Below are 18,452 nucleotides of genomic sequence, written 5' to 3'. Positions count from 1 at the left end.
GCGTTGTAATTACAACATGCCGTCAGATTCTCCGACTGGTTCTTCTAAACGCAAAGAAAAGTCTGCGGTCCAAACAGGATGAGTCGTCCACTCGGACGCCCGGTTCTGTAGAACCACTGACTTCTTCAGCGGCTCCTTCTGAAAGTTTACCTGAGTCTCAAGGGGAGCCTTTGTTATTACAGGAAGTGGCTTCTCCTGTGTTAGGCCAGGCTGAGGGTGCTTCTCTGATGTCAGTGGTTCCTCCCTCATAGGGTAGTTAGGCCTCCTCCTTCTCAAAGCAAAGCCCATTCTAAGTCTAAGTCTGCCCTGCTGGTGCTAGTCCCCAGGGTCCAGCTCCTAGGAAGCACATGTTAAAGATGGCTGAAGATTTGATTACTTTAATTAGGGGTTCTATGCCCCCCTGCGAAGAGGCCCAGGGTAGAGACAGAGTTGGAGGGTTTGGTTCAGTCTTCCAATGAGTCAGATTCCTCTGTAGAAGAACTTCTGGATTTCCCTCCCTATTCTGATTGGGAGGCTGAGGACACTCCCTCTCGTCCCCTCCAGAAGATTTTCTTTCTCTGAGACTTTGCATTCCATGAGGGAACATTTCAAATGGGAGGGCCAGGATTATTCTGATTCTCGTAAAAGGCTAAGAGAATTCTTGTTTTTGCCTCAGCATAGGCCCTTGGCTATTCCCCCTGTACTGGATGGTTGTTCAGGATGTATTTTCTGAGGCTGCCCTTAACCCAGATTCTCTGCCTCCTGCCCCGGTTAAACCAGATAGATACTACATGGATGTCCTTCAAGGATGCATCTGCAGTCATAACAAATGGGTTGTCCTGTCGTCAGGCAGCCCTTCGGTCGGCCGGATTCCAAAGTCTGGGTCTGGCCTCGGCTGGTGTCGCACTTCACCCGACGTCATAGCTGCAGTTCTTCGGGTATAAAGGCATCAGCCGAGGCCATTTTCCTCAGTCTTTCTTGCCGCGTGGCGCCCGAAGCAGAAGCTGTTCGCAAGTGCCGGTCAGTCAGATCCAGAGATTACTACTACCGAATACTACGAAGACTTCTAAAAAGCTAAGTACCCCGTTGGGGACTCTTTCTTGCCTCAGCCGATGTCAGAAAAAGTAAATAACTGTTTAACTTGTGGGAAACAAATACCTCATAAAGATTTCCACTCTTACTGCTTACCTTGTTTAGGCCCAGACCACGACATAGCAGCTTGTTTAGCCTGTGCTTCTTTCAACCGACGGACGCTTAGACGTCGGTCGAATTGCTGAACAGTTTTCGGCTCGATTTTGCGTACATAATGCCGCCGGATCCTCCGACTTCACAAGTTAAGAAACGCAAAGAAAAGGACCGACACTCGGTCCGCGGTTTCGGCGAAGCCACGGTTAAGCAAACCGAGTGTCTCGGTTTCGCGAAACCGAGCAAACGGTTCTATCGTCAGCCGAATCCATGACTACTACCGAGGCCCCTTCTAACCTAGTTGAATCGGCCTCTGAAGTTCTACCTGCTACTGTGGTTTCACAAGAATTATCGGACACCATCCCTTTGGATGTTTCAACCCCTGCACGTGGTGCTGCTAGGCCGCCTGCAGCCATGTCCATAAAGGCCTTTGCCAGGGCTAAAGCAGCCAAAACTTCTAAGTCTGTGCCTGTTAAGCCCCCCTCTCACGCCCAGTTCCCGTTCCCAAATGCTCACTCTGGCAGAGGATCTCATCTCTTTAATTAGGGGATCCCAATCTCACCCAGACAGGGCCTCTCAACCTCCTCCAGAAAAGAGACCTAGAGCAGAGCCCATTGAGCCAGTGTCCTCAGATGATTCTTCTGATGATACAGACAATACAGACCTTCCAGAGGCTCCTTTTTCTACTTATGAAGACTCCAATGCTGAGGAATCTATTCCTTCTGCCTCTCCACCAGAGGAATTTTCCTTTGGGGAAACCTTACATGCCATGAGAGAGCAATTCCAATGGCAGGGACAAGATTTCTCAGATTCAAGGAAAAGGCTTAGGACCTTTTTACATTTACCACAACATAGGCCTTTAGCTATACCTCCAGTTCTTCCTGTTGTAGATGATGCATTTAATGATGCTAGCACTGCCCCTGCCCCTGCTAAGCCCGATAGGTTCTACAGGGTCCCGGACACTCATCACCATTTATACAAGGCTCCTTTTGCAGATCCCGAGACTATCTCACAGGGGCCTAAGGCAGTAGCTTCAACCTCAGTTAAAAACCCTCTCCCTTCTGAAAGGGAATCCAGGTCCTTAGAGAGATGGGTTAAAAAAGTATACACCTCTGCTACTCTCTCAGCTAGGGCATTGAACTGTCAGTTTCATATGATCCAATACCAGGAGTATATGCTTGATCAGTTAACTAAGAAACTGTCCTCTGATGATTCTTTAGATAAGAAATATGTTCTAGAAATGGTGCATAACATTCAGCAGGTTAGTAACCATTCTTTAAAATGTGGCTATGATGCACTGGAGGCTTCCTTTAGATCAGCCATGACTGGCACAGTTATAAGAAGGCATGCATGGTTGAAAGAACAGGTCTTGCGGATCATGTTAAAGCAAAACTATTAGATGCTCCTATGGATAAGGTCAGTTTATTTGGTTCTCCTGCTCAACAGGTACTGAAGAAAATGGAAGAGAAGGCAAAATCTGTACAAACAGTGAAAGATTTCTTACAGGTTCAGCCTCCAAGATTTAGCAGGAATTGGCCTTCCAAAAATTGGTCCTTTCCAGACTCCTCTAAAACTCAGAGAGGCAGGAATAGGCGTTCAAGAGGCAGAAATCAATCCAGAGGAGGTGCCTACAGGGGATGCCAGTGGCAAGGTAACAACCAACGAGACACAGACACAACAACTACCACTGCAACAGGACAATCACAGTGACTTGGCTCTGGCACCGCCTACCAGGGAACAAATAGCAGCACCCTTAGGCGGAAAGTTAGCCTTATTTTCAAAAAACTGGCACTATATCACAAGAGACAAGTGGATTTTGCAAACTATAGACCAAGGCTACAGGTTCCATTTCCATACTTTACCAGGAAAAAGAGGAATGCCAAACCTGCCACCAAATCAAAAGACAGAAGCTCTAAAACAAATAGCTCAATTGGCAAAGATGAGAGCTGTGGAAAGGGTACCATCTATGGAACAAGGAAAGGGATTTTACTCCAGACTATTCCTGGTACCAAGAAAGAGAAAAATTGGAGGCCTATTCTCGACCTGTCCGCTTTAAACACATTCATCATTGTTCCAAAATTCAAAATGCTGACCCTACAGCAACTTCTTCCCATGCTGGGCAAGGAGTATTGGCTGGTGACTCTAGATCTCAAGGAGGCATACCTGCACGTCCCCATACGACCAAATTGCAGAAGATACCTCAGATTTCTTGCAGGATCAGAGCATTATCAATTCTCAGCATTGCCCTTTGGCTTATCTACTGCGCCCAGAGTGTTCACGAAATGCCTGGCATCAGTAATCGCTCACTGCAGGCTTCAGGGAATCCAAATATATCCATACCTGGACGACTGCCTGATACAAGCGGACAACAAAAACAAGCTAACAGAGGACTTACAAAGAGTCATTTGCTTACTACAAAACCTGGGATACACAGTCAATATAAAAAAGTCAAGACTGATACCATCCCAAAGAATAACCTTCTTAGGTGCAGAATTGGACACAGTAAAACAGATGGCATTCCTAACTGCAGAAAAACAAGAACAACTTCCTCTTTACTTCTTGGCATTAACAGAGCAGAACAAACTAACAGCAAGGAAAGTACTGCAGGCTTTGGGCTTCATGGCATCCTGCATAATCCTGGTCCCTCATGCCAGACTACATATGAGAAAGCTACAGTGGTACCTGAAGAATTTATGGTCTCAACACAGGCACAGCTTAGAAACCGAAATACCACTAATCCCATGCCTGAAACAAGAGTTACTATGGTGGGCTCAGGCATGCCAGTCAAACCCAGGTTTGCCCTTCCACAGCATTCAACCAAGCCAAACCATCACAACGGACGCCTCAGACCTCGGTTGGGGGGCCCACATGCTGGACAAGTGCATACAAGGCTTATGGACTCCAGAACAGCTGCACCTGCACATAAATCAAAAGGAAATGCTGGCAGTAAAACTAGCAATCCAGAATTTCAGACCATTCCTCCAAGAAGGGCAGTTGATGATAAGGACAGACAACACCACAGTCATGTGGTACATCAACAAACAGGGAGGCACTCATTCATATCCTCTATGCCGGATGGCACTGGACCTATGGAATATGGCTCTGAGCTACCACATTCAGTTACAAGCAATTTTTGTACCGGGAAAAGAAAACATCCTAGCAGACATATTAAGCAGAACTACCTCGGATGCTCACGAATGGATGCTACACCCGGACATCTTCAAGGTCATCACAAAGAAATGGGGACTGCCACATATAGACCTATTCGCATCCCCACTCAATCACCAGCTCAAGAAATTCTGCACAAGGACTTACCACCCACTTGCTTGGAAGGTGGACTCTCTATCCTTCAGTTGGAAAGGCCTGACAGCATATGCATTCCCACCTCTTCCTTTGATGCACAAGGTGCTATTGAAGATCAAAGAGGACCGTCCAAGGATCATTCTGATAGCTCCAGACTGGCCAAGACAACATTGGTACCCATTACTGAGAAGCATGTCTCAGGGGAAAATGTGGACACTGCCCCTGACTCCTTTGCTGTTAACTCAGAACGACTACAACACCCTGCATCCAAACCTGAAAACTCTGCAGCTGACTGCTTGGAACATTACATAAGAGCAACTAACCCAGATTTATCCCAAAGGGTTAAAGACATTATCCTTGAGGCCCGCAGACCTTCAACAAGAAGGAACTATGCAGGAAAATGGAAAAGGTTTCTCATTTGGAGTACTGAAAGGGGAAAAGATGTGTCAAAGGTAGACATTGCCAACATCCTGGAGTATTTGGCAGAGCTTTTCCATACAGGCCTGTCCTATTCCTCCATCAAGATACATGCATCAGCTATTTCTGCAGAATACAGCTTGATCCCCTGTCTTCTCGCATCCTCTACTCAGGCAGTTTCTGAGAGGAATTAAAATGTAAAACCTCCTAGGAAACCACCATTACCAGCATGGGACTTGAACTTTGTGCTAGAAAAATTGACACTCCCCCCTTTCGAACCAGCAGCAACAGCAGATCTACAACACCTATCCTGGAAAACTGCTTTTCTGCTGGCAATTACCTCAGCAAGAAGGGTTTCTGAGCTACAGGCTTTAATGGCAGTACAACCCTTCCTAATCTTCCATCAAGATAGTGTCCATGAGAACAAATCCTACATTTATGCCTAAGGTGGTATCTCCAGAGTGTCTTTAAACCAGGCAATCCACCTACCTACCTTTTTCCCCAATCCACAAAACAAGGGGGAAAGACTGCTGCATACTTTGGATGTACATAGACGGTTGCGCTACTACCTGGACAGAACCAAGGGCAATAGAAAAACTGACCAGCTTCTGGTAGCATATGCAACAGGAAGGGAAGGAAAAGCAATTTCAAAACAGACAATCTCCAAGTGGATAGGAAATTGCATTAGATTCTGCTACTCCTACCATGGAAAGCAAACTCCACAGAACATAAGGCCTCATTCTACAAGGGCTACAGCCACTACCACAGCTTTCTTACGAGGAGTGGCTACCAAGGACATTATAGAGGCTGCTACTTGGACCTCCATGCATACATTTGCCAAGCATTATAACTTACCTTTATACTCTAGATCCCGAGCAGGGTTTGCCACTGCTGTTTTGCAAGGGATCCTAACTACACCATAATTTCCTCTACCTCCTCCCTAGTTTGGCTATGGTATTCTACCCATTTGTTATGACTGCAGATGCATCCTTGAAGGACATAGTACAGTTTTGTACCTACCATAAATGTAGATGTCCGAACAGGAATGCATCTGCAGTCAGGATTACCCACCCTCCTTCCCCTCTGTGGTATTCCTAGGGTATTTACCCATCTAATAGCTAGCTGGGGGGGGATCTCTTATGGTGTATTTGTTTGTATATATGTACATACATGCTTATTTTTTGTGTTTGCCTTCTACTATTTGGAAACATTGGCATTTATCCAAAATTTAGCTATCCAAGAGGGCAACTGGCATCTGGGGCAAGAAACACTGAGGAAAATGGCGTCGGCTGATGCCTTTATACCCGAAGAACTGCAGCTATGACGTCGGGTGAAGTGCGACACCAGCCGAGGCCAGACCCAGACTTTGGAATCCGACCGACCGAAGGGCTGCCTGACGACAGGACAACCCATTTGTTATGACTGCAGATGCATTCCTGTTCGGACATCTACATTTATGGTAGGTACAAAACTGTACTTTCCGGAAGCTCACAAGTACTTATATAAGAGTCCTAGGGCTGATCCAGAAACTATTACTCAAGGCCCCAAAGGTGTTAGGGCTTCAGTGGTTAGGAATCCAGTTCCTCTGGACAAGGATGCTAGGGCCCTGGATAGGTGGGGTAAAAAACTGTATACCTCTTCTACTTTGGCTATGAGAGCTTTAAATTGTCAGTTTCATATGCTCAGGTATCAAAATTATTTGCTGGGCCAATTGAAATGTAAAGTAGATGCTTTAGCTGAAGGTATTGAATGTAAGGAGCTTCAGGATTTAGGGCATGCTTCAGACCAAGTTGGTAAGCATTCTTTGCAGTGTGGTTTTGATGCTTTACAGGCTTCTTCCAGGGTGGCTTCTACTAGTTCAGTTGTTCGCAGGCATGCCTGGCTTAAAGATCAGACCTTGTCAGAGCATGTTAAGGCTCGAATTATGGATGCTCCTCTACAATCTGATGTTCTTTTGGTCCTCCAGTAGAATCAGTTTTGAAAAATGGAGGAAAAAGCTAAGTCTATGCAGACGGTTAAGGACTTTTTACAGGTTCAGCCCCCTAAGTTCAGTAAAAATTGGCCTGCTTAAGGGATGGTCTTTCCCCTCTTCGGATTATCAATCTAGGGGCAGGTCGTGAGGTAGAGGTAGGGCTTCCTCTCAGGGCCCTGTTACTTCTAGGTCTTTGAGTTCTTCTACCCCTTCTGCTGGGGAGGGCAGGGGTCAGTCCTTTCGGAAACGGACCCAATGACCTGTGTCTTCAGCTGCCGGACTCTGCCTTGCTGGCAGCTCCTCTAGGAGGAAAACTGGGACTTTTCAAAAGGAATTGGCATTTGGTTACCCAAGACAAATGGGTATTGGACATAATAAATCGAGGCTACAAATTTTATTTTCACACATTCCCTTCTCTCAAAGGTATGCCGGATGTGCCTCATCAGCAAAGACTGGAAGCACAGACACAAATTTCTTCTCTGCTTCAGTTGGGAGCAATACAGGAAGTACCTGCTGCAGAAAGAGGCACAGGGTTTTATTCCCGTCTTTTCTTAGTGCCAAAGAAAGGAAATACTTGGAGACCAATTCTGGATTTGCCCATTCTAAACACCTTTCTGGAAATTCCAAAATTCAAGATGTTAACACTGCAACAGCTGTTACCTATGCTGGGCAAAGATCACTGGATGGTGACTCTGGATCTCAAAGAGGCCTATCTTCACATTCCTATCAGGCCCAGTTGCAGAAAATTCCTGAGATTTCGGAATGGGAATTTGCATGATCACTTCTCTGCATTGCCCCTTGGCTTGTCTACTGCTTACAGGGTATTCACAAAGGTCCTGGCTCCAGTAATAGCTTTTCTCAGACTAACAGGAATTCAAATTTATCCTTATCTGGACGACTGTTTGATTCTGGCTCAAGGCAAGCACGAACTTCTTCAACATCTGCAGTATGTAATGACAGTTTTAAGATGCCTAGGGTATTCTGTGAACGAAATAAAGTCCAGTCTAGTACCCTCACAAGAGATGTGTTTTCTGGGTGTAAGACTGAATACAGCTGCTCAGATGGCATTTCTTACCCCGGACAAACAAAGAAATCTCCACCTATACTTCCAACAGCTATCAGTAATGTCCAGGATGACTGCAAGGACAGTCCTTCAAGCCTTGGGGTTCATGGCATCTTGCATTCTAGTACTTCCCAATGCCAAACTGCATATGAGGAAGCTACAATGGTATCTCAAAAGCGTTTGGACTCAACACAGCCACGATTTGGACACTGTCATTGATTCTACCTTGCATTCAGAAAGAATTTCTGTGGTGGGCTCAGGAATGTCACCTAAACAAGGGGCTCTCTGTGACCCAACCAGAGGCAAGTCAGATATTGACGACAGACGCCTGGGGAGCTCATTTCAGAGGAAAATGGATTCAAGACCTTTGGCCCCCAGAGCTACTTCACTTGCATATCAACATGAAAGAGATGCTGGCAGTTCAATTTGCTTTGGAAGGATTCAAGAGCCTACTTCAACCAGGACTGGTGTTGATTCGAACAGACAACACCACTGTCATGTGGTACATCAACAAGCAGGGGGGAACTCATTCTTACCCTCTTTGCAGACGGGCAATGCTGTTATGGGAAACTGCTTTGAATCTGCACATCACTCTTCGAGCACAGTTTCTGCCAGGAGCACAAAATTCCTTAGCAGATGTTCTGAGCAGACAGATTGTGGATCCTCACGAATGGAAATTGGACCCTCAGGTATTTCTTCAGTTGACCATGGCTTGGGGAACTCCAGACATAGATCTGTTCGCTTCTCCTCTGAATTTCCAACTGCCACTGTTTTGCACAAGGCTATTTCATCCGAAAGCCTGGAAAATAGATGCACCATCCTTCAGTTGGAGCAACCTTCACGTGTATGCTTTTCCTCCTTTGCCTCTTCTTCCAAAGGTGCTGTTGAAAGTCAGGAGGGACAAACCTTGCATGATCCTTATAGCACCGGATTGGCCTCGTCAGCATTGGTACCCTCTGTTGAGGAGCTTAATTCATGGAACACCTTGGCCATTACCACAGATTCCTCACTTATTGTCTCAGGAAAACAATCATTTTCTCAATGTCAGGGTGCAATCCCTACACCTGACAGTCTGGCGCATTCTGTTTTAGAGGAGGAGGACCTTCAGCTCCCTCAACAAGTTTTGGATGTTATTTTGGAAGCCAGGCGTCCTAGTACTCAAAGTTTATGCTGGTAAATGGAAGAGATTTTTTCTTTGGAGTTCAGCTAAAGGCTTTGATGTCACATTGCCTAATTTGAGTTGTACATTGCAATATTTGACTATTTTATTGGACAAGGGTTTGTCCTTCTCTTCTGTAAAAGTGCATGCTGCAGCTATTTCTGCTCACTATGATTGTGACCCTCCTTTATTTTCACATCCATTGGTTAAACAGTTTCTTAGAGGGGCAAAGAATATAAGACCCCCACGGAGGGCTCCTACTCCTACCTGGGATCTTAATTTTGTTTTGGAAAAGCTGACTCTGCCTCCTTTTGAGCCTGCAGCTACAGCTGAATTGCAGTTGTTGTCTTGGAAGACTGCTTTTTTATTGGCTGTTACTTCTGCTAGAAGGGTATCTGAATTACAGGCCCTCATGGCAGTGGAACCTTTTCTGATTTTTCACAAGGACAGAGTTTCCTTACGTACTAATCCTACTTTTCTGCCTAAAGTGATTTCTAATGTGGCATTGAACCAATCTATACATTTGCCTACTTTTTATGCTAACCCCCAAAATGAAGGGGAAAAAGTTTTGCATTCTTTGGATGTACATAGGCAGGTAAGGTATTATTTGAGCAGAACCAAAGACTTCAGAAGATCTCAACAATTATTTGTTTCGTTTGCTTTGACTTCACGAGGGAAGGCTGTCTCGAAACAGACTATTTCCAAGTGGATTGGCCATTGTATTGCTTTTTGTTACTCTCATCATGGCAAGGATGTTCCAGTTGGGATCAGGCCTCATTCTACTAGGGCTACGGCCACCTCTACTGCTTTTTTGAGAGGGGTAGCTACTAAAGACATTCTAGAGGCAGCTACTTGGAGTTCTGTACATACCTTTACAAACCATTATCATTTACCTCTTTATTCTAGGTCTAGGGCTGGGTTTGCCACTGCAATCTTACTGGGCATGTTAGCAGCTCCTAATGCTATTTAGTTGGCCAGCCTCCCTTTTTTCCGTTGCTCTGGGATTCTACCCATATGTTAGGACTGCAGCAGTGGGAGACGAAGAACATAGTACAGTTTTGTACCTACCATAAATGTAGATGTTCGAGGATCTCCATTGCTGCAGTCCAATTTTCCCTCCCTCCTCCCCCCCTTTTCTTTTTAGGTTGGGGTTTGGGTGGTGTTTTTTGCATTCTGACGTCTGAGGCAAGAAAGACTGAGGTTATGGCGTCTGTCATGCGCATTTGTACTGGCACGTACTGACGTCAGTCTCGGGTGCCGATGACCGACGCCGGTTCTAGCCCTTTGGTATTCGGGCCGATTGTGGACAGCGGAATACCCATATGTTAGGACTGCAGCAATGGAGATCCTCGAACATCTACATTTATGGTAGGTACAAAACTGTACTTTTCTGTATGCATTCCCTCCTTTCCACTTCTACAGAAAGTCCTGCTGAAAATTCAACAGGGCAAACGAGAAACCTTGTTGGTGACTCCCTTTTGGTCAAGACAGCACTGGTTCCCCTTCATTCTGCGTTTAGCCAGGGGCAATCACAAAAAGTTACCTCACAGAGTAGACCTTCCGCACAGGACAAGAGATCCCTAATGCACTCACACCTCCAATCTCTGAACCTTACCCTGTGAGTGATAAAATTCTGATCCCTTATAGATACCTTTACAATGAGGACATGCTCTCCGTCTTGCAGGAAGCCCAGAAACCTAATACAAGGATATCCTCCTCTGTTAAAGCCCACCTTGCTGCCATTTCAGCTTGTCTGCCTCTGGATCCCCCACTGGCTTCTCAATTGCCTCTAAGCTGTTTTAAAGGGTGTTTTGCATCTCAGGCCCCCAGGAAGCCCATCCTTCCAACCTGGGACCTGAATTATGTTTCAGAGAAGCTCATGGTGGCTCCTTTCGAACTAGCTTCTAGGGTCTCCCTGTAACACTGCACTTTGAAAACAGTACTACTATTTGCCCTGACTTCAACTAGAAGTGTCAGAGTTACAGGTCCTCATGCCCATCCCTCCTATCATCTTTCCCAAGGACAGGGTAAGCCTTAGGAACTCTTCTCCCTTCATGCCCAAAGGTGGTCAATGAACTATCCTTAAACCAAGCCATTCACCTCCCTACGTTTTTTGCTCACCCTCAGGTTGACAGTGAGAGAGTCTTGCATTCCCATGATGTGCATAGACAGCTTAGGTTCTATATGGACAAAACCAAACATAACAGAAAATCAGACCAGTTGTTTGTCTCCTTTCATCCCAGAGCCCTGGGGGAAGCTGTGACAAAGCAGACAATTTCAGCCTGGATTTCCAGAGCAATTTCCTTCTGCTATGCATACCATGGGAAATCCTGAGGATCAGATATTAAAGCAGATTCCACTAGGGCTATGGCTTCATCTGGAGTGTTTTTTAAAGGTTTGGACACTGCCATAATTTGAGGTAGCTACATGGTCCTTTGTCCACACCTTTACCAAGCATTACAAATTGGACAGCATTCCAAATCCAGAGCTGGAATTCGCCACGGTAATCCTGCATGGATTTAAAAAAAAAAAATTTCCAAGCCACTACTCTCTCTTCCCAGTGAGCTTTGGTACTCACCCAAGTGTTGAGAATACTGCAATATGATAATCGAAGGACATAGAATAGTTGTGTAAAATCTTACCATAACCATAGATGTCGTTCTCTCCCATGTTGCAGTACCCCCCCTCCTTCCCTTTAGCTGGATGGCATTGGATTTGCACAGTTTCCTGCAACTGGGGTCCGACTGGGGTATTAAGTTCTGAGGTCTGGTTCATGCAGACGTTCCACGTACCAAACAGTGACTACAAAATTTTGTATACTGGCTGGACATTTGGGTAGCAAGAGAGGAGAACCCAAATGTTGAGAATACTGCAACATGGAAGAGAAGGACATCTGTGGTTATGGTAAGATTTTACACAACTATTCTTTCTTCATCATCTATTCATGCAGTATTTCTTAACCCCTGTCATTTTCTTACCCCACCCAAACTTGCTTGTGTAATTGGCAGTTGTGCCGCAGACAAAACTGTGCATATGATGACTTCTGTATCTGTATGAGCAGTGCATTTGTGTGTGTGTGTGTGTGTGGAAAAATTTCTGTGTATTCCATGTGTTACCCTGCATCGCCCACAGGTGACGCTGCATGCTTGCCTTTCTTACCTGCAAACGTTAAAAATAAGAACAAAAGCACTTGAAAGTAAGAGTATCTAGTGAAAAATCTGGATGTCTAATTAGCATAAAGTCTGGATATCGAATAGCACAAAACTCTACTTCCAATAGGAATCTGGGATACTACTCTGGAACAAGTTTTTAAAAAGCAGAGTGACAAAAATTAATGAAAAATATAAGCACATTATCATAGAGGCAGTGTAAACTCTGTGGACTTCAGTGAATTGTATTGCAAAATTATGTCACACAAGGTGATGTTCTTTTTTTTTTATTGCTTCTGAAAAGGGAAAGTATAAGATGTCTTTTTTAAATTATTGGTGCCACTTGTATGTTAGTCCTGTAGTGCGGTTTTCTGTGTTCTAGACAGTATAAAATTACATGATGAGGATTCAGAAAATTGTGTGTAGGGGTAAATTAAGCCAGAAAATAGGAACATTTCTCCAAAATATGAACAGTTGAGAGGTCTGACTGTATGCACTAAGTGTTATCTTTGCAACTTTACCCTGTCATGTAGTGAATGTCATGGCCCATACTTGTGGGGCTAGGTGCTGTCACTTTACCTGTGCTACCATGTACTGTGCATGAGCCTACCAGAAGAGATAACATGCTACTGCCATCAGTTTACCCACCTTTGCTGCAGCCACTGGTTGGACAGACTATAGAGAAGCACTGCTATCACCAGTCATTTCGTGTGCCATTTGCTCACCAGACTGATGCATAGTCATGTTATGCAGAATGCAGCAAGCAGAAAACATTTTGCATATTGTAGCAAGGTCATATTGAAGCCTCTGCAGTGCTGAGGCAGTCAAATGAACCTGACTTTGAACAGATCAAGCACTTGTTTGACTGTCCATGTCTGGGACAGAATGGTGTTAGTGTTTTTTGCAGCACCCTGCAGGCTACAGACTGATGTCAGTAGCCAGGGTTCACATCTGTGACCTGGATTGACCTGGAAAACATAACAGGGAAGGGGACACATGAAGACAGGGTGCTTAGTTATCAAAAGACTGGTCACTATATAGAGAAATAGCTATGGGTAGCAGTTATTCACTGGGCAGTTACCAGCTTTGTGACCATTAGAAACTCTACTGCAGAAAGTGGTGGTACAGTAAAATCCTATGTGGTAGTCATGGGTACTTCCAGGCACTGGGCCAATATGTTTATGATAACAGCCACATGCATCACATGCTATGATGATATAATGGAAATTCTTCCAATTGCAGTACCACCATCCTTGTGATCCATGTGGGGCTCTAATAGCCTGATGGGTGCAATCTATAATGGCAAGTAACACAAGAAAGGGTCCAATTCCATAGATGGTATGCACATTACTAGCTCAGTTCTGTATTGACACACTAGGCAATAGATATGCTCTTCCACATGGGCTGAAAGTATATAAAACAGATGATGTATCCTCGAATATGAAATTCCCAACATGTCCACAGTCTTCCTCTGAGAGTTCTACATGGCAAATATAGTTAGGGCTGTACATACCTTGACATCCACTACATTGTAAAAGCCACACATTTCCCTGGCATCCACTGCATTATAAAGGCCACACATTCCCCCAATTCCAACTTGTGGGCCATACAAATTCTCCAAAGTCCTTATGTCCTTGTTCACTCTGAATCTGTCAAGCAGTTTTTGCTGTGCAAAGCTGAAATGTGCTTCTCTGTCTGTGTTTCCTCTTCCAGGGCTGTTGAACGCTGCATGTCACACTATCTTAAAGTACAGCAAAAGAGTAGGATACAACAATGCTAGCAGCAAAACTGAGCATATTAGCTGATTGTAAAGGGAATAAAAATATTCAGATTGCTTTTTATAAGACAAGTGCACCATGTGCACTTGCATAGCAAATTACTGCTCTGAATTGCAAACAGAGGGAATAAAACCTCATTTACATAGCTAAGCTATAGCTTTTGCACATATTTCTTCTCTAAATCTTATATTGTCGTTGCCTACAAAATTGTTTACAAGTTTCCAACTATTGCAGATAAGTGCAGCTTGCATCTGTTGTGTTGAATGTGCAGCTAGCACACATGCCTGCTGTGTACTTGTGCACTGACTGAGGATACCACCATAAGAGTCTTGCAGGAAGTTCAGGGGAAATTTTTTCAAGTGTAAGTTATTGCAGAGGATATATTTGCAGATAATCTGAAATGGCATGTGCTGATGTGCAGGTAGGTCCTATGTTGAGCATCAGGTTTTGGTAGGGAGCTTATATTTTTTGGGTTATTTTTTTGATGCTTTCATAAAGAACACTTCATATTGGTTAACTGCTCATTTGTTATGAGCTACAGAAAACTAAACAGCATTGCTTGCTTTTTTCATCTTAGCTTCCAATTTCTGGGAGCACATTTCATGATCAGATAGCCATGCTGAGTCACCAACGCTTCAATAGTCTTACTGCACGTATCCAGCACAGTCTTCTGGGAAGGAAGATTCTGGCAGCTATCGTTATGAAGAAGAATGGTGACGATATGGGGACTGTAGTCAGTCTTGGAACAGGTAACTACATGTTTTTAAGTGGAGTTTTTCTGAGGAAACATTGATTTTAAACCAGCTTTAATTATAGTTTGCATTTACAACTTTATTTCAAAATTAGTGGTGAACAGTTGCCAACTGCAAATATAAGTCACAGTTAAAAAATTGACCAAGAGGCCAGACCTATTTCTTTACCCACAAACATGATTCAGTTTCAGTAAAAAGTGTGAAAATGTTTTTCTTGGAGTTGTATTCTTCTGATATTGCAACAAGTCTTTAGTATTTAGTGCATTGCTGGATACAGAAGTTTATAAAAGTTGGTGAAGCCGCTTTAGGTGCTTCACATGCTGTCTCATTTGGTGTTGTATCATCTGTGTAATTGCCCATGATCTACTGTTTTCAGAGCTCTTCAGTCAAATCTGTAAAAAAAATATCTGTGAGCCTGGTAAGGTTTGTGCTGCAAGTGGTCATACCACTTGAGAGGTTGCACATGCATGGGTGCACACATATGCCTCCCGTAGGCAGTGAATGCTCACATGGTTGCCTTGGTGTGCGTATGTGGGGGTGGGATTAAGACAAAATCTCTGGCAACAGAATAGCCTGAACCAGCATTCTCTGATGGTCAGCTGCAGGGAATGGGAACAAAAAATAATGTATGCTAATCAGGTGATTCTATGTTTAACTCCAGCCTAACTAGAAATTTCTAATCTGATGCACAGAAAATTTGGGTATTTTTTGTTTTAAAGTGACATTTGTTGTTACTGAACTAATATTTATATTACATTTAGTGCAGTCCTCATGCATGATGCACTTCATTTACTTCCCCATACATCAGCAGCTACCTCTTATTTGTGATCTCCACAAAAGCTAATACATGGGTCCATCACCCAAGGGAGTATCTACAGATATTCTTAATGTTTCACTGTTGCAGTCATCACATTTGGTTTATTTCTGCCAGGGTAGCCCTCGGCTGGCCCGAATAACAGAAGCTTAGTATTTCTACGTCAGTTGCTGTTGCTTCAGGACTGACGTCAGGTCATCAGTAGTATAAAGTAAGGCAAGCCGAACTCATTACATCAGTCTTTCTTGCCTTGGAGCCCGAAGCAGAAGCAGTTAGCATGAGTGCCTGTCGACCACTACCTGAGTTTCACCTTCCAAATTGAAGCTGAAGTCTTCTAAACCTAAGTACCCCGATGGGGATCCTTTTTTCTTGCACTAACCGATTTCAAAAAAAGTTAATTGTCTCGCCTGTGGAAAGCAAATACCACACAGAGACTTTCAGTCTTACTGCGTCACTTGCTTAGGCCTAGACCACGACGTCTCCCGCTGTCACTTCTGTGTTTTGTTCAATGACAGAACTATACATAGTTAGGCCCTTAATGTAGCTAGATATTTTTGCTTACAGTCCTCGAACTCTGATATGGCTTCGGTAAACCATCCGAAAGCAGATCTTCCGAAAAAATGTAAAGATAGACAGACCACAAAAGTCCAAACATACCGATGACGCTCCCGTTAAGCTAGTCATCAGTTCCCCGTTCCTCAGTGAGGTGCTTTCACACCCCCTGATGTCCACTTCTCTGAATTCGCAGGCCGCTACCAAGATCCTTTCAGAGTCCGGTATGCCGCAAAACTCTTCTTCAACTAAGGATCCTGCGGTCATCTCTACCTTGGATGGTTCCAGAGCTGCTGAGCAGGCACCGGCTTCCAAGAAAGTCCTTCGCACTACCGATTCTCAACACAAACCGACAACTTCTTTTGTGACTCTACAGTTCTTTCGAAAACTACCGAGTTTCTTAGGCCCAGGTTACGAACCACACCCAAAAAACCGACCCAATCTCAGGCACCTGCTTCCTTGCCTCAGTCTCAAATGCTTAAAATGGCGGAAAACCTTATCATGCTGATCAGGGGAAGCCAAGCTACCCCTTCCAAAAGAAAGATTTGTCCTCTGTAGTTTTGTCTAAACAGGAATCCGATGGCTCTGATGCATCTGAGTATGAAGACATGCAACCCCTCTCTGTTTGAGGATTCCATTCCTTCAGCCTCTCCCCCAGAGGATTTTTCCTTTGGGGAAACCCTTCACACCTTGGGGGAGCATTTCCAATGGGAAAGTCAGGACTACCCTCAGTCTAAAAAGAGACTCTGAATTCTTAGATCTTCCACAGCACAGACCCCTGGCCGTCCCCCCAGATGTTCGTGTTTCACTGTTGCAGTCATTACTCTTGGGTTATCCTGCTGGCAGGCTACCCGCAGTTGGCCTGAATTCCAAAGTCCTGGTCCGGCGTCAGTTGCTGTCGCCTCTTCCCTGACGTCTGTGTGCCAAAGTTATAAAAGATGCAGCCAACGCCATTTTCTTCAGTCTTTCTTGCCGCGCAGTGCCCGAAGCAAAAGCAGTTCACAAGTGCTGGTCAGCTGACTCCTGAGATTTTCAAATCCGAATTTCAGATCCAAAGTCTTCATTAAAGCTAAGTACCCTGTTGGGGAAACTTTTTTCTTGCTCCAGACTGATGTCAGAAAAAGTTAACAATTGTATTTCTTGTGGGAAGCAAATACCTCATAAGGATTTTCACTCTTACTGTATTCCTTGCCTAGGCCCTGACCACAACGTTGCTAGCTGTCGGTTTTGTGCTAGATTTAACCAACGCACTACTAAGCGTCTGTTCGATTTTGCATTTCATTACTTTGGCCGAAGGTTTAATTATATAATGCCGTCGGTACAGCCGACGACCGGAGTCTACAAAAAACGCAAGGAAAAGGATAGGCATCCGAGGTCCAAAACTGACTAGGCCTCCGTTAGGCCAGTAGCCAGTTCTCAGTGAGGCGCTTTCGCAGCCCCTGGCGCCCGCTACCTCAGAGCCACAGGCCGCTTCTGACTCCCACGTGGAGCTGACTGGGCCTCTGGATACTCAAGGTATTGGACACTCGGAAATCATTCCCTCAGATGGGTCTGGAGACGCTGAGCAGGCATCGGCTTCTGAGGGTGTCTTCAGACCTACACAGTTGTATGTTAAACCATCTTCAACTTCAAAGACTAAAGCAGCTCTAAAGACAAAGAAACAAGTACAGCATACTCCTACTCAGACTTCCATACCTAAAAAACAGATACTTAAAATGGCCGAAGACCTAATTACTTTGATCAGGGGTTCCCATCCCCCGCCTGATAAGAGGCCTAGGCAAGAGACAGAATATGATTATTCTGATCAGGTTTCTATTTCCTCTGATTCCTCTTCTGAACAGGATTATTCTATTCCTCCCTATGTGGATTCTGATGCTGAAGAATACATTCCTTCAGCCTCTCCTCCTGAGGGTTATTCTTCATACCATGAGGGAGCATTTCCACTGGGAGAGCCAAGATTACTCAGAATCTAAGAAAAGGCTCAGAGACTTTCTGCTATTACCTCAGCACAGACCCCTTGCTATTCCACCTGTTCTAGACATTGTAGATGATGTGTTTTCAGAGTCCGGCCTGTCCCCTGACTCTCTACCTCCTGCACCTGCTAAGCCAGACAGATACTACAGGGTCCCAGATTCTGATAAATTCTTATACAAAAACCCTGCTGCTGACCCAGAAACTATATCTCAGGGTCCCAAAGGGGTCAAAGCTTCCACTGCAAAAAACCCTGGCCCCCTCTCGTAGGGATTCTAGGGCACTGGACAGATGGGGGGGGGGAGTTTACACTTGCTTCCTTGGCTGTAAGGGCTTTAGATTGTCAGTTTCATATGCT

The 18,452-nt window shown here is 44.7% G+C and overlaps 1 protein-coding gene across 1 annotated transcript in view; it reads left to right on the top strand.

Moving 5' to 3' along the window:
• The window catches only part of ADAR (adenosine deaminase RNA specific), a gene marked incomplete in the record, with an annotated part of 1,768,745 nt that overhangs the window by 902,126 nt on the left and 848,167 nt on the right, over positions 1 to 18,452 (top strand). Inside the window, 1 exon segment of the mRNA XM_044079403.1 lies at positions 14,583 to 14,754. Coding sequence (XP_043935338.1) covers positions 14,583 to 14,754 — 172 coding nt within the window.

The sequence above is a fragment of the Protopterus annectens genome, chromosome 8.part0 (genome assembly GCF_019279795.1).
Source record: "Protopterus annectens isolate FY-2018-M chromosome 8.part0, PAN1.0, whole genome shotgun sequence".
Classification (NCBI taxonomy): Eukaryota; Metazoa; Chordata; order Ceratodontiformes; family Protopteridae; genus Protopterus; species Protopterus annectens.
This window is presented reverse-complemented; position numbering and strand designations above follow the sequence as displayed.